Raw genomic sequence first — 25,604 nt, 5'->3', positions numbered from 1 at the left:
ATTCAGAGCCGCAACCTTTAAAAACCTTTGAGTGAACGTTGATTCAATGTCAGAATTTTAATATTAACCAATACCTATTAGACAATGTTAAACAAAGGTTGTTTTTCCATAATTAACCTTAAAATATGTAATGCAACCATACAAAAATAATGTTTATTCAATATTCTTTGCTACCAGGAATATACAATGTCCAATTACACAACAATGTAATAGCAAAGCTGATATATTTAAAAATATATTTGAAATATATTTAAAAGCACAAGCACAAGTTAGGTATTTGTAATGAAGTGGTCAGTCAGTGGCAGAAGAAAGCAGCAATTCTTAATAAAGTGAACTACACGGTGTGCATTTCTAATAAAGTGGTCATTTTCCCTTTCTTTCTCTTGTATTTAATAATTGTTAAGTGACCAGTGAGGAAAAATAAACGATGTGTTTCTGATAAAGTGGCCAGTTATCGAAGGCACAATGTAGGGGGGTGTTTCCTTTGGTTTGGTTCTCCCTCATTCGAGTATAAGTTTCCTGCAGGTGAGGGTAATGGCTGTACTTCCTATAAGCAGCACTAGGTGGTACAAATAACACATTTAATCAGTAACTTTAGACTATTTCATCCTATTATCAGCTCTAATGTTTATCATATTGTACTTTGTCACGTTTCACGGTCATTAATTCTTCTTCTGAGTTAAAGAGAGGGTGATGCTGATAAACAGTGGCAGTAGATGAGCGGCCCCTGAAGAGCACATTCACATTTCACCTGCATGTTACACAAGGAGATTCAGAATCATGAAGACTCTACTATTGGCTGGGTTCACACTTGCTGTCCTGTGCTGTGTAAAAGGTGAGTGTAATAACTGATGATGTTCAGGTATTTAGGATAAAAGCTGATTTAGCAGTTTGCATAATAGTAATATAATAATTATATGAATGGCTTTATATACAACATTTGTGTAGAATTTGTGTCCACATTGTCATAATCCTGTTGTCATAAATTATTTCACACAATAAGAGAGTGCCTACTGTAAAACACTAAACATTAATGCAGCATACAATTAACAAGAATTATATATATATATATATATATATATATATATATATATATATATATATATATATATATATATATATATATATATAGAACTTCTGAACTAGTCTGAATAACTAAGCTTGGTTTCAGATTTCTCCTGGATGCCCTCCAGCCAGCACCACAGTAGTTAATGGCGGTACATTTTATCAAATGTAGGCAAGGCAACTTTATTTGTATAGCACCTTTTATACCCAGTGTTAAATGCAAAGTGATTTACATAAAGTTAAATAAGTTACATAAGTTAAAAACCATTAAAACCATTAAAAACCATTAAAACCTAAAATCAAATTAAATGAAACCATAAAAAGCAAGAAAATCAAACATACAGCAAACTTAAAAGTACGGTTAACAGTCTTAGAATTTGAGAGAATACAGATTTCAGATTACAGTGCACAACACTGGATGACTACAAGAACTAGCAGGGTTTAGGAATACTAGTACCACATTTAAGGCCGCACACAGCCTGTGATGCCACCAGCAGTTACTTGCCTGTAATGCACAGGACTGTAGTGATATCTTTTTCTTATGTATTTAATATGGTGTATTTATGGTGTATGGTATCTTTATTTTATAGTGGTACGTTTTCCCTTTTTTTATTTTGCAGTGGTATTTTTTACTATATGTATGTTATAGGGATATAATTTATAATATGTATTTAACAGGTCCATATTTTGCACATAGGTTTTATTATATATATATATATATATGTATAATTCACTATATGTATTTTATAGTGATATGATTTTCATATGTGTCATGGTGTGCACAGAATTGCAGAAAAATATATGTTTATTATAAAATAAACAGATGTAAACGTAGTCGATACAGAAACAATGGGTAAATCACCAGTAAACAGAGAAATGAAGGCAAAACCATACCATAAACGAGAAACAGTCCAGAGTTCATACACGAGAGATCCAATATCAGAGGTAATCCAAGAGGCAGTAGTGAAAACACAGTCCAGGTAATACACAAACAATCCAGTATCAGAGGCAAAGGCAATAATCGGCGTCGAGAAAACAAAGGCAAGGTCATACACAAGATAAACTGAAGACAAGAGATATAGAACGCTTTGTAATGAGGAGAACCTACAATACGCGGCGTGGGTGTTTGTCTGGCGTGCACCTTTATAGTGCCAGTAATCAGTATTCGGGACTTCCTGGAGGAAGCAGGTGAGGTGTCACGTGATCAGGTGAGTGCGTGATGTCAGCGGGTGGTGCATTCTGGGTAGTGTAGTTGTTGACCTGAGAACCTCCGTTAGAGCTTGGTGTGGAAGGGACAGAGGAGCTAACAGCACCAGACGTGACAGTACCTCCCCCCAAGGGAGTCGGAACGGAACCGGAACAGGGACGACCACGACGACGTCCACCCGACAGGGAAGGAGTACCGGCGGGAGGACCAGGCGTAGCCTCAGAGGTGCCGGACAGGCGGGGGTTGCGAGACTGGGAACCCCGACGCACCAGAGCCGAAGAAGAGAGTGAGCGCTTGGGACGCCCACGGGGTCTAGGAGCAGGCTTAAGAGGGTGACGGGCATGAAATTCGGCCAGTAGAGCAGGATCCAGCACGTCACCCAGCAACGCTCCTCAGGGCCGTAACCCTCCCAATCTATGAGGTACTGGAGCACACCGCCACGCCTGCGTGAATCCAGCACCTCTCGAACCGCATAGGTAGACGAATCCTCCCCCTCCACTGCCGCGGGCGGCACATCATCAGGAATACCCTCAGCAAGCGGACCTGGGACAAGAGGCTTGAGCAGAGAGACATGGAACAAGTTATGTACTCTGTACTGAGCAGGCAACTCAATCTTATAAGTTACCTCGTTAACCTGAGACAAAACCTTAAATGGGCCAATATACTTAGGCAGCAGTTTCCTACAGGCCCCCTCAAACCTCAAGTCCCGGGTCGACAACCACACCCTGTCTCCAGGTTGGTATTGGGGGGTGGTACCACGGTGTCTGTCGGACTGCTCCTTATACTTGCGTAAAACCTCCGAGATCTGCTGATGCGTCTCCCCCCACACCTGCTCACTCCACTTCATCCAGTCGTCAACAGCAGGTATCTCAGTGAACGACGCTGTCCACGGAGTCAACGGAGGCTGACAACCCAGAATGCACTGAAAGGGAGTGAGACCAGACGTGGAGTTAATTAGGGAGTTTTGGGCTATCTCAGCCCAAATCAGATACTGCGACCATCCTGTAGCATGTTTAAAGCAGTATAATCTTAAAAAAATTTCCTAACTCCTGGTTTACTCTCTCACATTGACCGTTGTTAGTGGGGTGAAACCCAGAAGTGAGACTCACATGTACACCTAAGTGTTCAAAGAACGATTTCCATACCCGGGAAGTAAATTGAGGACCTCTATCTGACAAAATGTCCTCCGGGACCCCAAAATGTCTGAAAATGTGTGTGTATATAGCTTGAGCTGTCTGAAGAGCATTAGGTAGTGCAGGAAAAGGGACAAATTTAACCAACCTAGAAAATCTGTCTACTACTGTAAGGATAGTAGTGTAACCTTCAGATTCGGGTAAATCTGTAAGAAAATCTACAGCAATGTGTGACCATGGTCGTTCAGGAACAGGCAGAGGACATAGTTTACCAGCTGGAAGGGTTTTGGGTGTTTTGCATTGTGCGCAGACTGAACATGAAACTATGAAAGCTTGAATGTCAGCTCGCATGGTTTCCCACCAATACCGAGCTGAGATTAGTTGTAGCGTACGTGTAACACCAGGGTGACCAGAAGTAAGGGCAGCATGTGCCCAGCCAATGAGTTGATCGCGAAATTGTTCGGGTACATAAATCTTGTGAGGAGGACAGCCCTCCGGAGGTTGTGTGTTAGTTAGACTCTGCTGAATGAGATCATCAAGTTCCCATCTAATAGCTGCTACTCTAACAGTGGGTGGCAGAATGTGTTCTCAGAAGCGCGGCATGTGTCGTCTGGGGAACTGAAAACACGGGATAAGGCATCACCCTTAGTACGGTTACCTGGACGAAACGAGATAGAAAAATCTAAAAAATAGAAAAAACGAGCTTGACGGGGGTTTAGCCGTTTAGCCAGTTTGACAGCCAGCAGCTCTCTATCCCCTATCCCATAATTACGCTCCGCTGGCGACATTTTCCGTGAGAAAAAGGCTATGGGATGTAGTTTAAGCGGTGAACCGCTGCGTTGGGAGAGAACTGCTCCTATGCCAGTATTAGAAGCATCGACCTCAACTACAAAGGGCAGGTCAGGATTCGGATGTTTGAGAATGGGGGCAGAGACGAAGGCGGCTTTTAGTTTCTGGAAAGCTTGGTCAGCTTCCGAGGACCACTTAAGAACTTTGGTGGCATGCTTAGTGAGCGCTGTAAGTGGGGCAGCTATACTGCTAAAGTTTCGTATGAAACGCCTGTAAAAATTTGCGAACCCTAAGAAACGTTGGAGGTCTTTGATGGATTAGGAACTGGCCAACTAGTTACGGCGTCTACCTTAGAGTCATCCATGAGAACTCCCTGGGAGCTGATGACATAGCCGAGAAATGCGACTCTCTGAAGGTGGAACTCGCATTTCTCGGCTTTAGCATAGAGGTTGTTCTCCAATAGTCGTTGGAGAACCGAGCGAACATGTAGCACGTGAGACTTAAGGTCGGACGAATAAATTAATATGTCGTCTATAAATAGGGTAACATATTTGCCAATCATGTCACGAAATACGTCATTCATGAAAGACTGAAATACTGCGGGGGCGTTAGCGAGACCATAGCTCATAACTAGATATTCGTAGTGGCCATTAGTGGTGGTGAACGCTGTTTTCCACTCGTCCCCCTCCCTAATGCGGATCAAATTATACGCACTACGCAGATCGAGCTTGGTAAAATAAGAGGCCTGACGTAGCTGCTTGAGAGCACAAGGAATGAGGGGCAAAGGGTAAGCAAATTTCTTAGTGATGGCATTCAAACCTCTATAATCAATACAGGGTCTCAGTCCCCCGTCCTTTTTCTTTACGAAGAAAAAACCCGAACCGAGAGGGGACTTTGACGGCCGAATGAAACCCTGAGCTAACGCTTTGGTAACATAATCGTTCATAGCCTTTTCCTCATCGAGAGTGAGGGGGTAGACTCTAGCTTTGGGTAGGGTGGCACCCTCCACTAGGTCGATAGCACAATCATAAGAGCGATGCGGAGGTAATTTAGTAGTGTTATCCTTGCTAAACACCTCTAAAAAATCTGAATATTCAGCGGGTATAACAATGGGATCAGAAACCTCAGGACTTTCTACAGAAGTTGACTGAATGATAAGACTATCCAAGGCTAAACAATGTTCATGACAGTGAGAAGACCAAACCGTGATACCCCCATCGCGCCAGGAGACAGTGGGATCGTGGGTTTTCAGCCATGGCATGCCCAGGATAACAGGATGCTCGGTGCAGGGAAGCACGAAAAGTGGCAGTTCCTCAAAATGAAGAGCGCTGGCTTGCAGGGTGATGGGTAGTGTCTGTAGAGTAACAGGTTTGGAGCGAAGCGTCTTCCCGTCCACAGCATGGATGGATAAAGGACGCAGGAGTTCTCGGGTGGGTACGTTATGCTCCTTAACCAGGTCCAGACTGATGAAGTTCCCTTCCGACCCGGAATCTACAAGCGCTGAGACAGAGAGCATACCATCAGGCAATACAATATTTACTGGTAAAGAGAAACATTTAGAACGAAGAATTGTGTTTTGCTTACGTACCACGTTAGTGGAGAGCACTCCACGCGCTGTCCCAGGGCTGGAGCTTTCACAGGTCGGGTCAGGAGACCACACTCAGCCTTGAAATGACCGGCCTCCCCACAATAAAGGCATAAACGAAGCCTGATACGGCGCTGTTGCTCCTCTGGAGTTAACCTGGTTTTCTGGATGTCCATGGGCTCTGGGGCAGACAGCGCAGCTTTCTCTGGTGTGGGGGCGCGGGGCAGAGTCACAGGAGTGTGTTGAGCGTGAGGGCTGGTCTTGGGGCGGCGCGAGAGAAGTTGATCCAACCGGATAGATAGTGAGATGAGCTGGTCCAGAGTCAGTGAATCATCTCTGCAGGCTAACTCCCTCTGTATATCTGGGTTAAGTCCGCATCTGAACACGTTGATCAAAGCAGCATTATTCCACCCACTTCCAGCTGCAAGAGTGCGGAACTCCAAAGCGTAGGAAGCCACCGGCTTCTGACCTTGCTTGAGAGCCAGCAAAAGTTCTCCATTAGACTGTCCATAACGCGAATGATCAAAAACTGAGCGAAAAGTGGCCAAAAAGTCAGTGTAACTAGCCCCAGAAACCTCCTCCCAAATAGCTGTTGCCCACTCTAGTGCCTTACCAGAAAGCCGGGAGATAATAAAACCGATCTTAGCATTATCGGTTGTAGGTGGTGAATTACTGAAAAACACGGAGCATTGTAAAAGAAAACCGCTGCATTTTTCCGGATTCCCATCAAAAATCTCCGGTTTACACACAGAAAAACCAGGCACAGAGGATTTAGCGTTGGGCACACTGGTGTTAGCTAAAGGGCTAGGCTCAGTTAAGCCTCTGAGGTGAGCTAACAGCTCAGTAAGTTGTTGCTGCTGCGTGGTTTGCTGGCGGGCTAGCTCCAAAACAGCTTGGGTCACACCAGCGAGCGTTTGCTGGTGCTGACCGTGTAGCCTCCCCTGGTTGGCTAAACCAGATTTAATAGCCTCAGTATCCGCTATCTGATCTTGAACGGCCGCGTATTCTGTCATGGTGTGCACAGAATTGCAGACACGTGCAGATACTGATAAAAATATATGTTTATTATAAAATAAACAGATGTAAACGTAGTCGATACAGAAACAATGGGTAATCACCAGTAAACAGAGCAATGAAGGCAAAACCATACCATAAACGAGAAACAGTCCAGAGTTCATACACGAGAGATCCAATATCAGAGGTAATCCAAGAGGCAGTAGTGAAAACACAGTCCAGGTAATACACAAACAATCCAGTATCAGAGGCAAAGGAAATAATCGGCGTCGAGAAAACAAAAGCAAGGTCATACACAAGATAAACTGAAGACAAGAGATATAGAACGCTTTGTAATGAGGAGAACCTACAATACGCGGCGTGGGTGTTTGTCTGGCGTGCACCTTTATAGTGCCAGTAATCAGTATTCGGGACTTCCTGGAGGAAGCAGTGAGGTGTCACGTGATCAGGTGAGTGCGTGATGTCAGCGGGTGGTGCATTCTGGGTAGTGTAGTTGTTGACCTGAGAACCTCCGTTAGAGCTTGGTGTGGAAGGGACAGAGGAGCTAACAGCACCAGACGTGACAATATGTATAACAGGGCCATATTTTACTGTATATATAAAATAATAGTGGCATATGTTACGATATGTCTTTTACAGTTGTTTATTTTAGCACATATACAGCTCTGGAAAAAAATAAGAGACCAGATACAAATGATGAGTTTCTTTGATTTTACAAAATTGAAAACCTCAGGAATATAATCAAGAGGAAGATGGATGATCAAAGTCATTTTTTTGTTATTTCAGCCATTTCTCATTTTCTGCAAATAAATCAATAATCAATCAATTTGGGAGAAATGCTGCCTGTAGTTTTTAGAATAAAACAGCAATGTTTATTGTACTCAAACATATTCTTATAAATAGCAAAATCAGAGAAATTGATTCAGAAACTGAAGTGGTCTGTTAATGTTTTCCAGAGCTGTATATTATAGTTGTATATTTTACAGTTTGTATATGTAAGCATTGTATTTTTACACATATGTTTTATAGCAGACTGGAGGTGTGCTCCATTTATTATATTATTAAATAAGAACAATTTCGTCAGATAAATGCAATATATTTTAGTATACAGTAAAAACTGAATGCTTCAGGGTCAAAGATCCATTAGATAGTAAATTAGGAAGCATTCTTCATAGGGGTACTATCAATGTAACAAGCCTTTTGTGTCCATATCATACAGTAGTTGTTTCACATTTTGTACAAACACTAAGTTACAATACATTTTAAAAGACAAGAGTTTTTGTTCGAGAATTTATGCCCAGAACATTAGCCGAACATAGCTGTTATAAACCAAATCGGCACACATCAGATACCATACATGTGTTGGCTGATCAACTGATAACAGAGATCTGTCACGATTATTAAATTTCTTATTTTATGTGCCTGTGAGTTAGAAGTGAGCTCTGTAGGCAGTAGGTGAGCAGAATGATAAATACTCCAGTGTTTGTAGTTTAGTTTATAATGCCTGTTATGGTGCTCTTATTTGTCCTGTAGGAAACTACTGGAAGGAATATGAAGAAGCTATAAAACACTATAGTGAGGAAGAGCTAAATCAGGTATGGAATCAGAAGAACCTCCATTTACACAGCTTAATCTTAGTGTAACTGTACTGTCCTTTGTAGGCAAAAGGGAAATCTAATGCAACACATAAAATAACATGACTTAACTTCTTCAAAAAACAAACCATACTTCTTCATACATTCTTCTTCCTCGCTTTGCCACATTGTGCTCTTTTCATTCATGGGTCTTTTGGCTGAGCTGAATTTTTGAAGGCTGTGGTTTCCAGGCCTGGTTTGGATGTTCTAAGCTAAATAATATGCTGATGCTTGCAGGAGCACCCCGGGAAAATTAGGCCCGAGGGCTACAAGCACCCTACGTTTAAGTGTCCAGACATGAGCCCCTCTCCCAGCATACCCACTTCAGGTAACACTCACATGCGTTATGCCTCAGCTAACACTTATATCTAAACTGTACCTGCCTCGGGTAAAAATCATGCGCTTAAGGTAACACATCTCTATACCATACCAGCCCAGGTAACACACACCTGCTTTAGGCAACACATATCTATACTGTACCTGTCTCAGGTAACACACACCTGCTTTAGGCAACACATATCTATACTGTACCTGTCTCAGGTAACACACACCTGCTTTAGGCAACACATATCTATACTGTACCTGTCTCAGGTAACACACACCTGCTTTAGGCAACACATATCTATACTGTACCTGTCTCAGGTAACACACACCTGCTTTAGGCAACACATATCTATACTGTACCTGTCTCAGGTAACACACACCCTCTTTAGGCAACACATATCTATACTGTACCTGTCTCAGGTAACACACACCTGCTTTAGGCAACACATATCTATACTGTACCTGTCTCAGGTAACACACACCTGCTTTAGGCAACACATATCTATACTGTACCTGTCTCAGGTAACACACACCTGCTTTAGCCAACACATATCTATACTGTACCTGTCTCAGGTAACACACACCTGCTCTAGGCAACACATATCTATATCGTACCTGCCTCAGGTGACACTTCTTTGCTTTAGGTATAATACAAGTGTTTTTGCCTGAAAAAAAACCCACCACATATGATTTGAACAGATGCAAATAAACATACATACAGTAAAACACAACAAGGAATTCTCATTTTTAACTAAGTATGTTATATCCTGTGAGCCAATGTGTATATGTTCAGTTCCATCAGCAGCTCACCTGATTTACCAAATTAACCAATTTACCAAACCAGGTGTTGATAATATGATGAGAACTACAAATCTAAACAAATCTGAGGAGAGATTAGGAGTTGTTTTTAGGAAAACGATGCTGTTAAAGCTTTGCTTTTTGTAAAATTGCTGTTTGTATTTATTGTAATGCTAGTGTTTTACTGAGCTAATAAACAGTTACTGCCCAGATGAGAAGCTTTTTCTTTTCTTCTGGCAACACCCACCTGCTTTAGATAACACATCTATATAGGGTACCTGCCAATCAAAAGCAGGTAAGTTACAAGCTTTATAAAACACCCTTTCAGTGTAATTAGCTTTAGTAACACTTTTTGTTTATTTAAATTTTATCTGCTTCAGGTCAATCTTACATGTCTCAGGTAACACTTTCCACTGAGGTTTCCACTATTCCAAACTGAGTCTTAGACAACTTTTATTGCTCCTCCCAAATACCCTCCTCAGGTATTTGGTTATTCTTAATATGTCCAAAACTAGACTATCTGTTCTAAAAGTGCCCCCTGTATCCAGGTTAAAAGCTCTACTGTCCATAACTCAGTTCTTACTCCTGTGTCTGTGTCTCATCTGCAGTTGAACGAGTCAAAGCAGCGGACATTAAGGTCATTGCAGCTTTAGGGGACTCTCTAACTGTAAGTAGTAGCCCTGATTCTTCTTCCCATATGCAGAGATACAAATAAATATCTTATTATACCAATAATGAATACCAATATTTATAAATGTGTTTTTTTCTGCCTTTCTTTCAGACTGCAATCGCTGCTAATGCTTCCACTTTTCTGGGAGTGCCAATCGAGTATCGCCACGTATCTTTTAGGTGAGGAGATAAAGTTATGGTTGCAAATAGAATTTCTATCCTTTGTTTTTGCATGATTTCTCATGTGTTCCTTCATACTCTGGATGACTATGTCTTCTAATGTACACTGCTCAAAAAAATAAAGGGAACACTCAAATAACACATCCTAGATCTGAATGAATGAAATATTCTCATTGAATACTTTGTTCTGTACAAAGTTGAATGTGCTGACAACAAAATCACACAAAAATCATCAATGGAAATAAAATTTACTAACCAATGGAGGCCTGGATTTGGAGCCACACACAAAATTAAAGTGAAAAAACACACTACAGGCTGATCCAACTTTAATGTAATGTCCTTAAAACAAGTCAAAATGAGGCTCAGTATTGTGTGTGGCCTCCACGTGCCTGTATGACCTCCCTACAACGCCTGGGCATGCTCCTGATGAGGTGGCGGATGGTCTCCTGAGGGATCTCCTCCCAGACCTGGACTAAAGCATCCGCCAACTCCTGGACAGTCTGTGGTGCAACGTGACGTTGGTGGATGGAGCGAGACATGATGTCCCAGATGTGCTCAATCATCAGTCTGGGGAACGGGCGGGCCAGTCCATAGCTTCAATGCCTTCATCTTGCAGGAACTGCTGACACACTCCAGCCACATGAGGTCTAGCATTGTCCTGCATTAGGAGGAACCCAGGGCCAACCGCACCAGCATATGGTCTCACAAGGGGTCTGAGGATCTCATCTCGGTACCTAATGGCAGTCAGGCTACCTCTGGTGAGCACATGGAGGGCTGTGTGGCCCTCCAAAGAAATGCCACCCCACACCATTACTGACCCACTGCCAAACCGGTCATGCTGAAGGATGTTGCAGGCAGCAGACCGCTCTCCACGGCGTCTCCAGACTCTGTCACGTCTGTCATGTGCTCAGTATGAACCTGCTTTCATCTGTGAAGAGCACAAGGCGCCAGTGGCGAATTTGCCAATCCTGGTGTTCTCTGGCAAATGCCAAGCGTCCTGCACGGTGTTGGGCTGTGAGCACAACCCCCATCTGTGGACGTCGGGCCCTCATAGCATCCTCATGGAGTCGGTTTCTAACCGTTTGTGCAGACACATGCACATTTGTGGCCTGCTGGAGGTCATTTTGCAGGGCTCTGGCAGTGCTCCTCCTGTTCCTTCTTGCACAAAGGCGGAGGTAGCGGTCCTGCTGCTCGGTTGTTGCCCTCCTACGGCCTCCTCCACGTCTCCTGGTGTACTGGCCTGTCTCCTGGTAGCGCCTCCAGCCTCTAGACACTACGCTGACAGACACAGCAAACCTTCTTGCCACAGCTCGCATTGATGTGCCATCCTGGATGAGCTGCACTACCTGAGCCACTTGTGTGGGTTGTAGAGTCCGTCTCATGCTACCACGAGTGTGAAAGCACCACCAACATTCAAAACTGACCAAAACATCAGCCAGACAGCATAGGTTCTGAGACGTGGTCTGTGGTCCCCACCTGCAGAACCACTCCTTTATTGAGTGTGTCTTGCTAATTGCCAATAATTTCCACCTGTTGTCTATTCCATTTGCACAACAGCAGGTGAAATTGATTGTCAATCAGTGTTGCTTCCTAAGTGGACAGTTTAATTTCACAGAAGTTTGATTTACTTGGAGTTATATTGTGTTATTTGAGTGTTCCCTTTATTTTTTTGAGCAGTGTATATAAACAAATAAAACACTGAATGAGAAGGTATGTCCAAACTTTTGACTGGTATTGTATATGAGTAAAATGTGAAGAGCCTTATCGTGCAACACTGGCCCTCCTAACACGTCTCTCAGCTAATCAAACTGCATCTAACTGTGGTTTAAATCAGCAATAGATTTAACTTTAGATTTGCTCATCCCCACCCAACTGATACCACATCCATAATCTGCACTGATATTTTCCCTCATATTTTCTGACTAATTGAGGTCAGTGATTATAATAATAAACTGAGAGTTGAGGTTTTATTGCTGGTGTTTTTGCGTAATCAGCAGTTATTATCTCCTTCTCTGCAGTATTGGGGGTCATGGATCATACGAGGATGTTATCACTCTCGCAAGTAAGATAATGACATTACAGTTCATCCTATTAATGTTCATAAAGATAACTTTAGCTTTTAAAAACCTGATCTTCATCTGCTGTGTCTGCAGGGTACAGTTCATTACTCTGGGAAGTCATTATGTGCTGTAAAGGAATAGATACTCTGCTGAAAGGGTGTTTAACTGCTGAAGAAAATAAATAAATATTATAGCTCCAGCAATGTTAGCCAGGGTTAGCAAGCCAATAATACTCGCCTCTAAACGGCGAAAGCGCTACCGTGGTTAGCGGGTAATGCTAATACTGCAGCCTGTAATAAATATAAAATCAGTGAAGCTGTAAAACTGTAGGGAAAGTTTTTTTTTGAGGTAAGATTTTGTTGTGATTTGTAACCAGCGTTGTAACCAAGTCACGAACCCTTTATCTGGAGAGCTTCCTTTAGCAAACTCAGACCCACCAGATCCATCTAAATGCTGCCTCTAGGGAAGCTTGGTCAGTTGAATGGGGTGTTTAAGGTTTGCGATGAAGATGTAACCTGCAGGACAGTAGCTCTTCAGAGGCAGGGTTGGTGACATTACTAATTTCTTAAATAGCAATAGTAAATTTTATTAATTTTACTTACGTATAAAATACGTCTATAACCAAATACAGAAAAGTAAACTGAACTTTCCATTTCTATAGTGAGCATGTGCAGGAAAATTTTACAGACATTAAACTTGCACTTCAAATTCAGGTTTACATTTGGTATTTTAGTAATTTATTAAACTTGTACACTAAGTCACACTTTGTAACTCATTCTCACTGAAATATATTTTAGATGCTGTATCTTAGTAGATTTCACTAATGCAGCACCTTATTAACTCATTTATCTTCCATATTGGTTCCTGCCATAGTTAGTGGTGTCCACCACCACTAACTCACTCACCAGGACTACCTTTCCTTGAGTATGCAGTTGTATTTTAAGGTTTATTTGCATCTGAATCATTGTTAGACAGAATTCTACAGATACCACAGGTAGAGATTAGGTTTAATCATGTCTGTCTGTTCTCTGTGATTCAGACATCGTGAAGCTTTTTAACCCGGACGTTCTGGGTCCGGCCCCTGTGTGGACTTTACATAATTACCCGATAACGGTCAACGACACTGGCTTCAATTTAGCCGTCACCGGACACAACACAGTGTAAGCCCACTTCTAAACGTTTTAAGAAAAAGTCGGTTAAAAACGTGAATCATTTGTTTTAAGATCTGGCATATAATTAATATTTAATTCATATGTAGACATTTATATTTATATTTATGCACAATAATAATCAAATTTGTAAGTCATGACTTGCAACACCAATGCTTGAACTTAAATGCTATGAGATTTTAGTTCATGAAAATGTTTATTAGTTTTGTTTGAGTTTATTTCTCAGCAATGACATAAACATGCACACCCATTGCTCCAAAACACAGACCTTTATTTTATCACTATTTTATTACTGTACATAATTTTATTACTGTGATTAAAGCTATAAATGTTTAACAAAGGCCTGATAAGGATTCACATGCAAAAGTGCACAATGCACACACATAACTTTTTGTACAGTAATTTTATTTATTCATTTAATTTGTAAATGAATGTAATAATAAATTAATGTAAAAGTTTGTAGAAGTCCTATCTATGGAGGCCTATAGGTAGTAATGAGACCATCACTATCTAATCTGATGGATATCTTCCTTCTAGAAATTTCTCTATACAGGCCAGAGACATGATCAACACCTTTAAAACCTACCCGGTAATATATTTATTACTTTCCTATTTTTACTGGCAATAATTATTTTAATAATGTTATAATAAGAACTGTAATATAACACTGGTGTAATGTCTAGGGACTGCTCTTACTTGTGTTTGTTTTTCTTTTTTACTTTGTAATACTGTGTGTGTAATTTTACTCTTAATTTTTCCAGGGCTTAAATTTCAAAGAGGACTGGAAGTTGGTGACTATCTTAATTGGAATGAATGATATCTGTGACTACTGTAAGGATAGAGTAAGGAAGCCTTTTTAATTCTTTTTTTCCTGCCATCCTTAATGTTGTGTTAATTAACATTAATCAGTCTTGGTTCTGAGATTTATTGTAACAGAATTTCCTAATGTTTTAAAATGATTTGGAATCATTTTTTTTTACATACAATTCTATTTATAGTTAAGATTTTTTCCTTCGCCTATAACGTGTCTATGATGATGGTAAAGTGCTAAAGAGAATTGCTTAAATGATGTTTATTCTTCCTGTGGTGGCAAAACACATGCAGATTTAAAATAGAAACTTTAATAAATAAATGGGAAATCCAAAGAGTGGTCGAACAGAAAAGGGTCAATAAGAGCAAACAGGAGCCAACAGGAATAAACATACCAAAGTAGATATAACAAGCCAAAGGTCAGTACATTGGTAAACAATATCACAGGGCAGGCAGGAATCAAGGTTGGGGTACATGAAAGAAATAAGTAATACAAAGAGATCAAAAGTAGCAAAAGAAGTGCATCGTAATGCAGGACAGAACCAAACAATACTCAGCACTGACGCTGAGCCTGAGGCAGTTTTATAAACTCAGGCCTCCAGGTGCTAGTACTCAGGAGAGGCACTTTCTGAGTCTCTGGTGTATTGTGGGTAGTGTAGTTCTGAGATTGTCATTTGTCACTCTCGGTGACAGGCATGACAGGTGTTGATTTCATGCTGACAAATGGTTTGGTGTTCCTGTTACAAAAATGATCATTCTTTTGTATCAGATTATAAATCCATTGTTATACATATATCACCTAATTTTGTGGTAGATTTTGTGACTAATACTCAGAGGAAGTTAGTTGTGCTATGTACACATACTACTGTGTCTATGTTTCAGTTTGAGAGGTTAATTAGAATATCAGATAATAAATTGTAAAGGATTCTGCAGTTTATGCTGTAGGAGAATGTTTAAACAACATTAGGCGATTTTTGGTGTTATCTTTTGCTACCAGCAAGTGTAAAAAATATAACACAATATAATGTATGTGCAGTGTAACATTATTGTAAATCAATCATGTACTTGTTTACAGTAAATTGAAATTGTCTGGGTTGTATGACCTATACTAACATGTTAGTTCACCTAGTCTGAATATGATAAATGTATCTCTCATTACATGTGATAAGATATGGGTTTAGCAACTGTTTTTGTTTTTGTTTGTATATAGAAATTGTTTACAGCTGACAACTTCATCCACTACCTCACCCAGTCTCTAGACATGATGATGAATGAGGTATTTTTGTATTATATATCTTTTTAATAATTTATGTATGATTATTATATGTGTCACCATGCATAGTACAACAATACAATAGCATATACAGCTCTGGAAAAAAATAAGAAACAATTTAAAAATTATGAGTTTCTTTGATTTTACCAAATTGAAAACCTCTGGAATATAATCAAGAGGAAGATGGATGATCACAAGCCATCAAACCAAACTGAACTGCTTGATTTTTTGCACCAGGAGATAAAGTTATCCAAAAGCAGTGTGTAAGACTGGTAGAGAAAAACATGAAAACTGTGATTAAAACAATGTTTATTTAACCAAATATTGATTTCTGAACTCTTAAAACTTTAGGAATATATATTTGTTTTCTTTGCATTCTTTGAGGTCTGAAAGTTCTGCATCTTTTGATACTTTAGCCATTTCTCATTTTCTGCAAATAAATGCTCTAAATGACAATATTTTTATTTGGATTTTGGGAGAAATGTTGTCCTTAGTTTATAGAATAAAACAACATCCTTTTTTATTTATTTTGGACTAACCTCAAATTAAGCTAGTTTAATATACATATCGTTAACACCACTTTTAAAATCAACAGCTTGAAGGAATGATGTACAATAGTTGATCTGCCAAATTTACGGTCAGTATTTTTCTTCTATAGCTTAGCACTGCATCTATGAGTCTAATGTTGTTACTTATATACACAGAAGTTTACAGTGTAGAGGGAGAGCAGTTTTTTCCTGAATTCACAATTGATTAAATAAGTGCAATGTCTCAACAGCAAAAGAATGTTATATAGGGCCATTTTTGGGGGCGGCAATAACATTTTTATATTAGCACAGAAAAAAATAACTAAAAATGAGGGTGAAAAACATGACTGAATATGGGCGGTGAAGTTTGTGACTGCAAATACACCAGCTTGGGGACTATTTTGTTATAATCTGAGGTTTAATTTATATATAATCATGTTACTTTTATTAGAGTGAGTCTTTTTAAGTTGTTGATGTTAACTTATCTTTTTTTTTAAGAAAGTAGTGTATGTCAATGACAATTACGAATTGCATATGGGCTCTGGGTTATTCTGACTCTGAGAGCAGAGATTACAGTGACCTCGCTAAAACAAAGGTGTTGGCATGCTCACCGGACAGGTCAGAAATAAAGTGTTGTAGAAGTTTAAAGCAAGGTTAGGTAATATATTTCAAGCTTTAAGCATCCCAAAGAGCACTGTTCAATCCATCATCCAGAAATGGAAAAAGACTGCAAACCTACCAAACTGCAAACCTACCAAAACAAGGCCATCGGAGAGCACTGGTCAGAGAAGCAGCCAAAAGGCCCATGGTCACTCTGGAGGAGCTGCAGAAATCCACAGCTCTGATGGGGGAATATGGCCACAGGACAACTGGCCTTTATGGAAGAGTGACTAGAAAAAAAAACATTATAGAAATAAAAACATAAGAAGGACAGTTTGTTACAAGCCATACAGGGAAAACAGCAAATGTGAAAGAAGGTGCTGTGGACATGTGAGACCAAAGTTTACCTTTTTGGTTTAAATGCAAACCTGTGTGTAGCAGGAAAGTAACACTGCTCACACCCTGAACACACCATTTGTGTCAGCAGCATCATTCACTGGTGATGCTTCTCTTCAGAGTTGGTAGGATGATAGATGAAGATAAATACAGAGTAATCCTGGAAGAAAACCTTGCTGTTCACAGACGCTCTCCATCCAACTTGGCTGAGCTTGAGTTATTTTGTAAAGAAGAATCAACAAAACTCTCAGTCTCTAGATGCTCAAAGCTGGTAGAGACTGCAATTGCAGTGAAAAGTGGCTCTTCTCAGTTCTGGTATAGGGGGGATGAATACTTTTGCATGTCACACTTTTCAGATATTTTTTCGATTTGAATGATTAGAAAATCATTTGCGTTCCACTTCCACTCCAGTTATGTGCTATTTTGTGTTGGTCTATCACTTAAAATCTCAAGTAAAAAAGTTCAAGGGGTATGAATCTACTGTACATACAATAATGCAATTTAATTGACTTTATGAAACCCGGGAATTAAACAGAAACTTACCCTAGACATGTAAGAACACACTGTTTTGTTATTGAAATATATGGGAATGGGTGGAGCAGCACATCGTACTGCAACCTGCCAGCAGAGGCTCCAGACTTTCACTAATGAAAGATTTAGTGCTGTCCATGCTTATATACAGTGACTGGAATCAAACAGCTATGTTTTTAATATACTAGTATTGATCATGTGGTGTTGTGCTGTTGCTCACAATTATTTTCTGGTCTGGATCGAGTGAAGTGTTTAAATCATAATGATTTTTTCTTTAAATCACCACTGGTACGTCCTGACTCACAGCAGCTCAGGGGTTTAATGGGACCATAACAGTGGTAAACAAAGGACTGCAATTTGAGGGGAATTTCAGTAGCTTAGTGGTCAAATACATGAACAGCACTTTTACTGTTGTGACATTTCACTTACTGGACAAACTGGGTATCCAGTGGAAAAGTCCTCTCTGTTACTGGTCCTTAAGGCTGCACTGTAGACTCAGTGAGAGTGGTTTAAGAAGCTTAGTCTGGGAGAAGTCTAGGGGAAAGAGAGTTTTCTACCAAATGAGGTAGACCTCGGACCTCCACCCCACAAATTCAACAACATACTGCTCCGGAAAAAAAATAAGGGACCACTTCAAAATGATCAGCTTCACTGTTTTTACTATTTATAGGTAGTATATGTTTGAGTAAACTGAACATTGTTTTTATTTTATAAAAAACTGACAAGATTTCTCCCAAATTCCAAATACAAAAATTTAATTTAGAGCATTTATTTGCAGAAAATGAGAAATGGTTAAAATAACAAAAACGATGCTGAGCTTCCAAACTTCATGCAAAGAAAATGTTGCAAAGATCATATTCATTTGGAAAAAACAATACTAATGTTTTAAATACAGAAATCAACATTCAGTGAATTATGCCAGATTTTTAATCACAGTTTTCATGCATCTTGACATGCTCCAGTCTTTCACAATGCTTTTAGGTGACCTAATGCTACTCCTGGTGCAAAAATTCAAGCAGTTTAACTTAGATTGGTATCTTGTGATCACCCATCTTCCTCTTAATTACAGTCTAGATGTTTTTAATGGGTTATTATATCTTATTTTTTCCGGATCTGTATTTGGCTTAATTTCTATGGAATGGAAGGAAATTGAACCACAAAATCCATGATTTCTACAGTCACTGGGATCATCAATCATTTATAGGCAATGTAATCCACATACAGTTTAACATGAATTGGATTACTCTCAACCAGCTCATTATTTAAGTTCAACACTCTTTGCCTTAGTGTCAGTATTTTAGTAATACAAACTTTTATTGTGCCATCTATAAATATATGTGTACATTTTTTAACCATCTATCATTAAGGTTCCTCGACTGATTGTGAACGTGGTGCAGATTTTTACCATGAAGCCTCTGAGAGAAGTATCAAAACCAACCTTGGGCTGCTTACTTCAAAAGTACTCCCTCTCACACACACACACATACACACACACAGAGAAATACAAACAGTTTTTAATTCTCAGCATGATTATTATTATTGGATTTATAAAGAGGTATTCCTCCTTCCTCTCTGCAGGAGTTTCTGCTCCTGTTTGGTCTTGCCTGATGAGAACTCTACAGAGCTGGCCGAGCTGGTAGAGCTCAACCTGGTATTTCAGGTATGTATTTCAGTCCTTATAGATTTTCTTAATTCATTTAGGGCCAAGGTCTAATATTAGTCCTTCAACTAGAAAGGTGTTTTTTAACCTGTTAAAATGATCTTACTGTGTACAAGTCAAAAGTTTGGACACACCTTCTCATTCAATGTTTTTGTTTCTTTTTTATTTAATTTATTTTTCATATTAAATACATGAAAACAATTAAGGGACACATATGGAGTTACATAATAAATTTAAAAAGTGTTTGTCCTCCACAATCCCCTGATCTAAACCCAGCTGAGGTGGTAATTTGGGATGAGCTGGAGCACCAAGAGTGTGCAAATCTGTCCTCAAAGCTAAATGTGGTACTGACCCTTGTGAAAAGGGAGTATACCTAAGAGCATTAAAAGTATGTTCAAATTAAATAAAAAATAATAAAAGTGCATTTTTTATTTATTACTTAAAAAACAAATACTTAATACACTTTTCTTCTACAAGGGCAGAAGAATCCAACATATAAAACATGTTCTGGTTTGTTTAACACTTTTTATTTATAGAATAACTCTGCATGTGTTCCTGTAGAACTTTAATCTAGTCTTCAGTATTACATTTACAATGTAAAAAAATCATTAAATCAGAAGAGGTGTGTTTAAATGTTTATTTTTTGATATGGTAAAGCTTCTTCTTGCCAAAATGCGACCAGGTCATCTTAAATATTTTGGGCTTTTAAGTTTTTCTGCTGTAGCAAATGACAGGTTGAATTGGCCTTGTGTTTTGGATCAATGTCATGTTGGAATGTCCAAGATGTCTCATGTGCAATTTGAGGGCTGATGAGTGCAAATTTCACTCCAGTATTTTTTTTATATAGGATTGCTTTTATTTTGCTCTCCAAAATGACAAAAAACCTTTTTAGAGTCCTGTATTTTCTTTAAATCCAATTAATCCTTTAAAAAACAATTTTCCTAGCGGTTTTTTTTTTTACATTTTTTGGTTTAGTGTCAACACAACAGAATCCTTTATATTCATTTATCCTGTTTATCTGATTCCTGCTTCAACTATTGTTTGATCATTATTTTCCCCATGGCTCGTAATCCAACAATGTCGGCACTGAATGAAACATGCAGGGGTCTGTCAGGAGTTTTAACACACACACACACACACACACACACACACACACACACACACACACACACAAACACCCACACTAACTATTTGATAATAAATGGCTTCACTCAATTATTAACCATGAATTAAAGAGAGCTTTTTGTATTATCATTCATATTCTCTGAAAAAATGCTACCCTCAAAAATACAATTTCTGTCAAAGTATGCACACTTATTTTCTTGTGTTTTATTTTCAGAGAAAGCTGGAGGAGCTCTTGAACAGTGAGCGCTTCTTTAAGGAGGATTTTGCTGTGGTTCTTCAGCCATTCGTCACCCATGCCCAGCCACCAAGACTTCCGGTCAGTTTATCTCCACAACAGCATAAAAACTCTTGAAACAACTTGTTTAAGAATACCTAGTTCTACATTTAATACAAATCAGAGCAGTGTGTGTGTGTGTGTGTGTGTGTGTGTGTGTGTGTGTGTGTTTTATTTCAGAATGGCAAAATTGACCTGAGCTTCTTCACTCCAGACTGCTTTCACTTCACCATCAAGGGTCATGAGGAGCTGGCCAAGGGCCTCTGGAACAACATGGTAAATCTGACCTAGGATCAGCTGTTTTAAAAACCATTCAAACTGTTTTAGGCTGGCTGTATATCTACCCTGCGTTTCCACTCACTGGCCACTTTATTAGAAACCCATACCTTGTGCTTTCACTTACTGGCCCCTTTATTAGAAACCCATACCTTGTGCTTTCACTTACTGGCTACTTTATTAGAAACACCAAACTTTTGTTTTTACTTACTGGCCACTTTATTAGAAACACCTACCTTGTACTTTTACTCAGTGGCCACTTTATTAGAAACACCTAACTTGCGCTTTTACTCAGTGGGCACTTTATTAGAAAAACCTACCTTGTGCTTTCACTTTCTGGCCACTTTATTAGAAACACCAAACTTGTGCTTTCACTTTCTGGCCACTTTATTAGAAACACCAAACTTGTGCTTTTACTTACTGGCCACTTTATTAGAAACACCTACCTTTGCTTTTACTCACTGGCCACTTTATTAGAAACACCTAAGTTGTGCTTCCACTTACTGGCCACTTTATTAGAAACACCTACCTTGTGCTTTCACTTACTGGCCACTTTATTAGAAACACCAAACTTGTGTTTTTACTCACTGGCCACTTTATTAGAAACACCTACCTTGTGCTTTCACTCCCTGGCCACTTTATTAGAAACACCTACCTTGTGCTTTCACTCCCTGGCCACTTTATTAGAAACACCTAACGTCTGCTTCCACTCCCTGGCCACTTTGTTAGAAACACCTACCTTGTGCTTTCACTCCCTGGCCACTTTATTAGAAACACCTAACATCTGCTTTCACTCCCTGGCCACTTTATTAGAAACACCTACCTTGTGCTTTCACTCCCTGGCCACTTTATTAGAAACACCTAACGTCTGCTTTCACTCCCTGGCCACTTTATTAGAAACACCTACCTTGTGCTTCCACTCACTGGCCACTTTATTAGAAACACCTACCTTGTAATTCCACTCACTGGCCACTTTATTAGAAACACCTACCTTGTGCTTTTACTTACTGGCCACTTTATTAGAAACACCTACCTTGTGCTTTCACTTACTGGCCACTTTATTAGAAACACCTACCTTGTGCTTTCACTTACTGGCCACTTTATTAGAAACACCTACCTTGTGCTTTCACTCCCTGGCCACTTTATTAGAAACACCTACCTTGTGCTTTCACTTACTGGCCACTTTATTAGAAACACCTACCTTGTGCTTTCACTCCCTGGCCACTTTATTAGAAACACCTACCTTGTGCTTTCACTTACTGGCCACTTTATTAGAAACACCAAACTTGTGTTTTTACTCACTGGCCACTTTATTAGAAACACCTACCTTGTGCTTTCACTCCCTGGCCACTTTATTAGAAACACCTACCTTGTGCTTTCACTTACTGGCCACTTTATTAGAAACACCTAACGTCTGCTTCCACTCCCTGGCCACTTTATTAGAAACACCTACCTTGTGCTTCCACTCACGTTCCACTTTATTAGAAACACCTAACGTCTGCTTCCACTCCCTGGCCACTTTATTAGAAACACCTACCTTGTGCTTTCACTTACTGGCCACTTTATTAGAAACACCTACCTTGTGCTTTCACTCCCTGGCCACTTTATTAGAAACACCTACCTTGTGCTTTCACTTACTGGCCACTTTATTAGAAACACCTAACGTCTGCTTCCACTCCCTGGCCACTTTATTAGAAACACCTACCTTGTGCTTCCACTCACGTTCCACTTTATTAGAAACACCTAACGTCTGCTTCCACTCCCTGGCCACTTTATTAGAAACACCTACCTTGTGCTTTCACTTACTGGCCACTTTGTTAGAAACACCTACCTTGTGCTTTCACTTACTGGCCACTTTGTTAGAAACACCTACCTTGTGCTTTCACTTACTGGCCACTTTGTTAGAAACACCTACCTTGTGCTTTCACTCCCTGGCCACTTTATTAGAAACACCTAACGTCTGCTTTCACTCCCTGGCCACTTTATTAGAAACACCTACCTTGTGCTTTCACTTACTGGCCACTTTATTAGAAACACCTAACGTCTGCTTCCACTTCCACTTCCACTACCTTGTGCTATTGTGGTGGAATAAAATACGGACTGTACCCTGGGAAAGTGTAACTTGAAAAAAAGGTGTTTATTTGTGGGCAGCACACTCTAAATAATCTAAATTCATTGTGTACAGAAATCATTTGTTATTACTACTGTTTCTCTCTCTCAGTTTCAGCCTCCTGATGCGAAGGAGATGATTGACACTTTCTCAGAACCAGTAACACTCATCTGTCCGTCAGAGGTGGGGAATCGTAATGCATTTATTTCTTCGCCCCAATCGTTTTATCAAAAAATTATTAGATTCATATTTGCATTTTATTCACAGAAGCATCCTTACATCTACACCAGGCCCAATGCTCTATCCTCTGCAAGCTCTCTGCACATTATCTGGAGTCTGATGACCCTCACAATCCTCCTGACCATATGGAGCAACCTACACTAGACACCTTTGCTTTAATACTGATTTTAAATACACAAAAAGTAAAGAAACTGTATCATATAATCACTATTATTTTCAAGCTATAATATTACATCGTGTTTATTTACTTTTGACAGTACTTATGAAGATTAAACTATATTGTACTTATAGTATGTTGTATACAGCTCTGGAAAATAAGAGACCACTTCATTTTCTGAATCACCTTCTCTGATTTTGTTATTTAAAGGTTTATGTTTGAGTAAAATTAATGTTGTTGATTTATTCTATTATTCTGTTATTCTACTGACAACATTTCACCCAAATTCAAATGTAATTATTGTCATTTAGAGCATTTATTTGCAGAAAATGAGAAACAGCTGAATTAACAAAAAAGATACAGAGCTTCTTCAAATAATGCAAAGAAAACAAATTCATATTCAAATTCATAAAGTTTTAAGAGTTCAGGAATCACTATTAGGTGGAATAACCCTGGTTTTTAATCACAGTTTTTTTTCATGCATCTTGGCCTGTTCTCCTCCACCAGTCTTACACATTGCTTTTGGGAAACTTTATGCCACTCCTGGTACAAAAATTCAAGCAGTTCAGCTCGGTTTGATGGCTTGTGATCATCCATCTTCCTCTTGATTACATTCCAGAGGTTTTCAATTTGGTCAAATCAAAGAAAAAACATCAAGAGGTCTCTTGTTTTTTCCAGAGCTGTACAGATGATATGTGCATGTTTGTGTGTGTGTGTGTGTGTGTGTGGAAATAATGCACATAGTTGTGTTATTATTAGTAATGTATTAATGTGACTGCAAAACTCTTGTGGTAAAAACAGTGTCAGACAAAAGCAATACAATTTGTCTGTAAACAACTAGATTTGGAACAATTAAAAAATATATAGAGTATTTCATGATTTATGCTTGTAAATTAATCCACACACGCCATTTTTTTCTCATTTGTTCTAAATACTGTGTGTGGAGGAGCTTTTGGATGTTAAGTAGCTTATTTCTTTATTGTAATGATGCTTCTTGGCAATAAATTGTATACTATTAGAAAGTCTGTTCATTTCTCTTTTAAATGTCTCCACATTTGTAACAACATGAATGAGTACGTGGATGCACCCATGAAATTTTCTCTGCCAATGACTCATTTGGTGTTTGAGGTTCTTCTTGGGACTTCCACTTTACAGCCTGTCTCTGAAATTCCCTGTTATATGGAACTTGGTCTTTGTTTTATAGAAGGTACCAGAGCTCACTCCGTATAAAGCCTCTACTTTTGATTTTGCAGAACATCAGCTTAAAATCTCACCGGCTCTATCCAGATCAGTAAAACAGGGAATGCCCATTTTTAGAGCAGACACCATCTGACCACTGCAGCAGGGCCCATGCTTACAGGTGCTGCCAATCAGGTGCCAATTAGGCAGGAAGCACATGGGGTACTAGAAGCTCAAAACACGTGTCATTAATAACAGTAGAGTAAGCTGTCTGACAAGAGCAGAGAAGATTTGGCAAATGTTTAATACTCAGCTCTACTGCTCATCAATCAAAAGCATGTTCCTTACAAATTTGAAACATTTAAAAGGGAAATTATCAGGCTTTTCAACAGTATAAGATTTGTTGCCAATAATCATTGTATTTATTATAGCATTATAACTATGTATAGCATGATAGCACAACATAGTAACACTATAGCAAACACCTCAGCAAAAACTAAGCAACACCAACAGATTCTGCAGGAACTGCGCTCTTAACTAGTCTATAAATCACCCCTTTATTACTTTTTCACCCGTGTGGGTTGTAGTTGTGATGGGAAGCAGATGAGTGCAGGTGCTGAAACACGAAGCCTGACGCTGTACTTTGGTTCCAGTGGTCTTATCACTCTCAGCTCCTGTCTTATCATCTCTGACTTTAATTTCAGAAGAACACAATCAGTAACTTCCCTTTAGTTCTTAGTGCTGGAGTAAAATACAGACTTTCAGTGCTTATCAGTACAACACACGTGTAAGGGTGCAGACTGTGGCTGGGCAACCTGC

At 39.5% G+C, this 25,604-nt stretch overlaps 1 protein-coding gene across 1 annotated transcript; it reads left to right on the top strand.

Moving 5' to 3' along the window:
- The first annotated feature begins 580 nt into the window (after positions 1–580).
- LOC111193190 (phospholipase B1, membrane-associated-like) lies at positions 581–25,604 on the top strand. The gene is made up of 16 exons (XM_049464216.1): positions 581–835; positions 8,327–8,388; positions 8,665–8,755; positions 10,158–10,216; positions 10,331–10,398; positions 12,417–12,460; positions 13,498–13,618; positions 14,165–14,216; positions 14,389–14,469; positions 15,648–15,713; positions 19,132–19,223; positions 19,343–19,424; positions 20,764–20,865; positions 21,004–21,099; positions 23,321–23,392; positions 23,477–25,604. Exons 1-16 carry the CDS (start codon positions 781–783, stop codon positions 23,591–23,593), a joined length of 1,260 nt encoding a protein of 419 aa, XP_049320173.1. The 5' UTR covers positions 581–780; the 3' UTR covers positions 23,594–25,604.

This window comes from Astyanax mexicanus, chromosome 14 (genome assembly GCF_023375975.1).
Source record: "Astyanax mexicanus isolate ESR-SI-001 chromosome 14, AstMex3_surface, whole genome shotgun sequence".
NCBI lineage: Eukaryota > Metazoa > Chordata > Actinopteri > Characiformes > Acestrorhamphidae > Astyanax > Astyanax mexicanus.
Note: the sequence above shows the minus strand (reverse complement) of the source record. Positions and strands in the feature narration are given on the sequence as shown.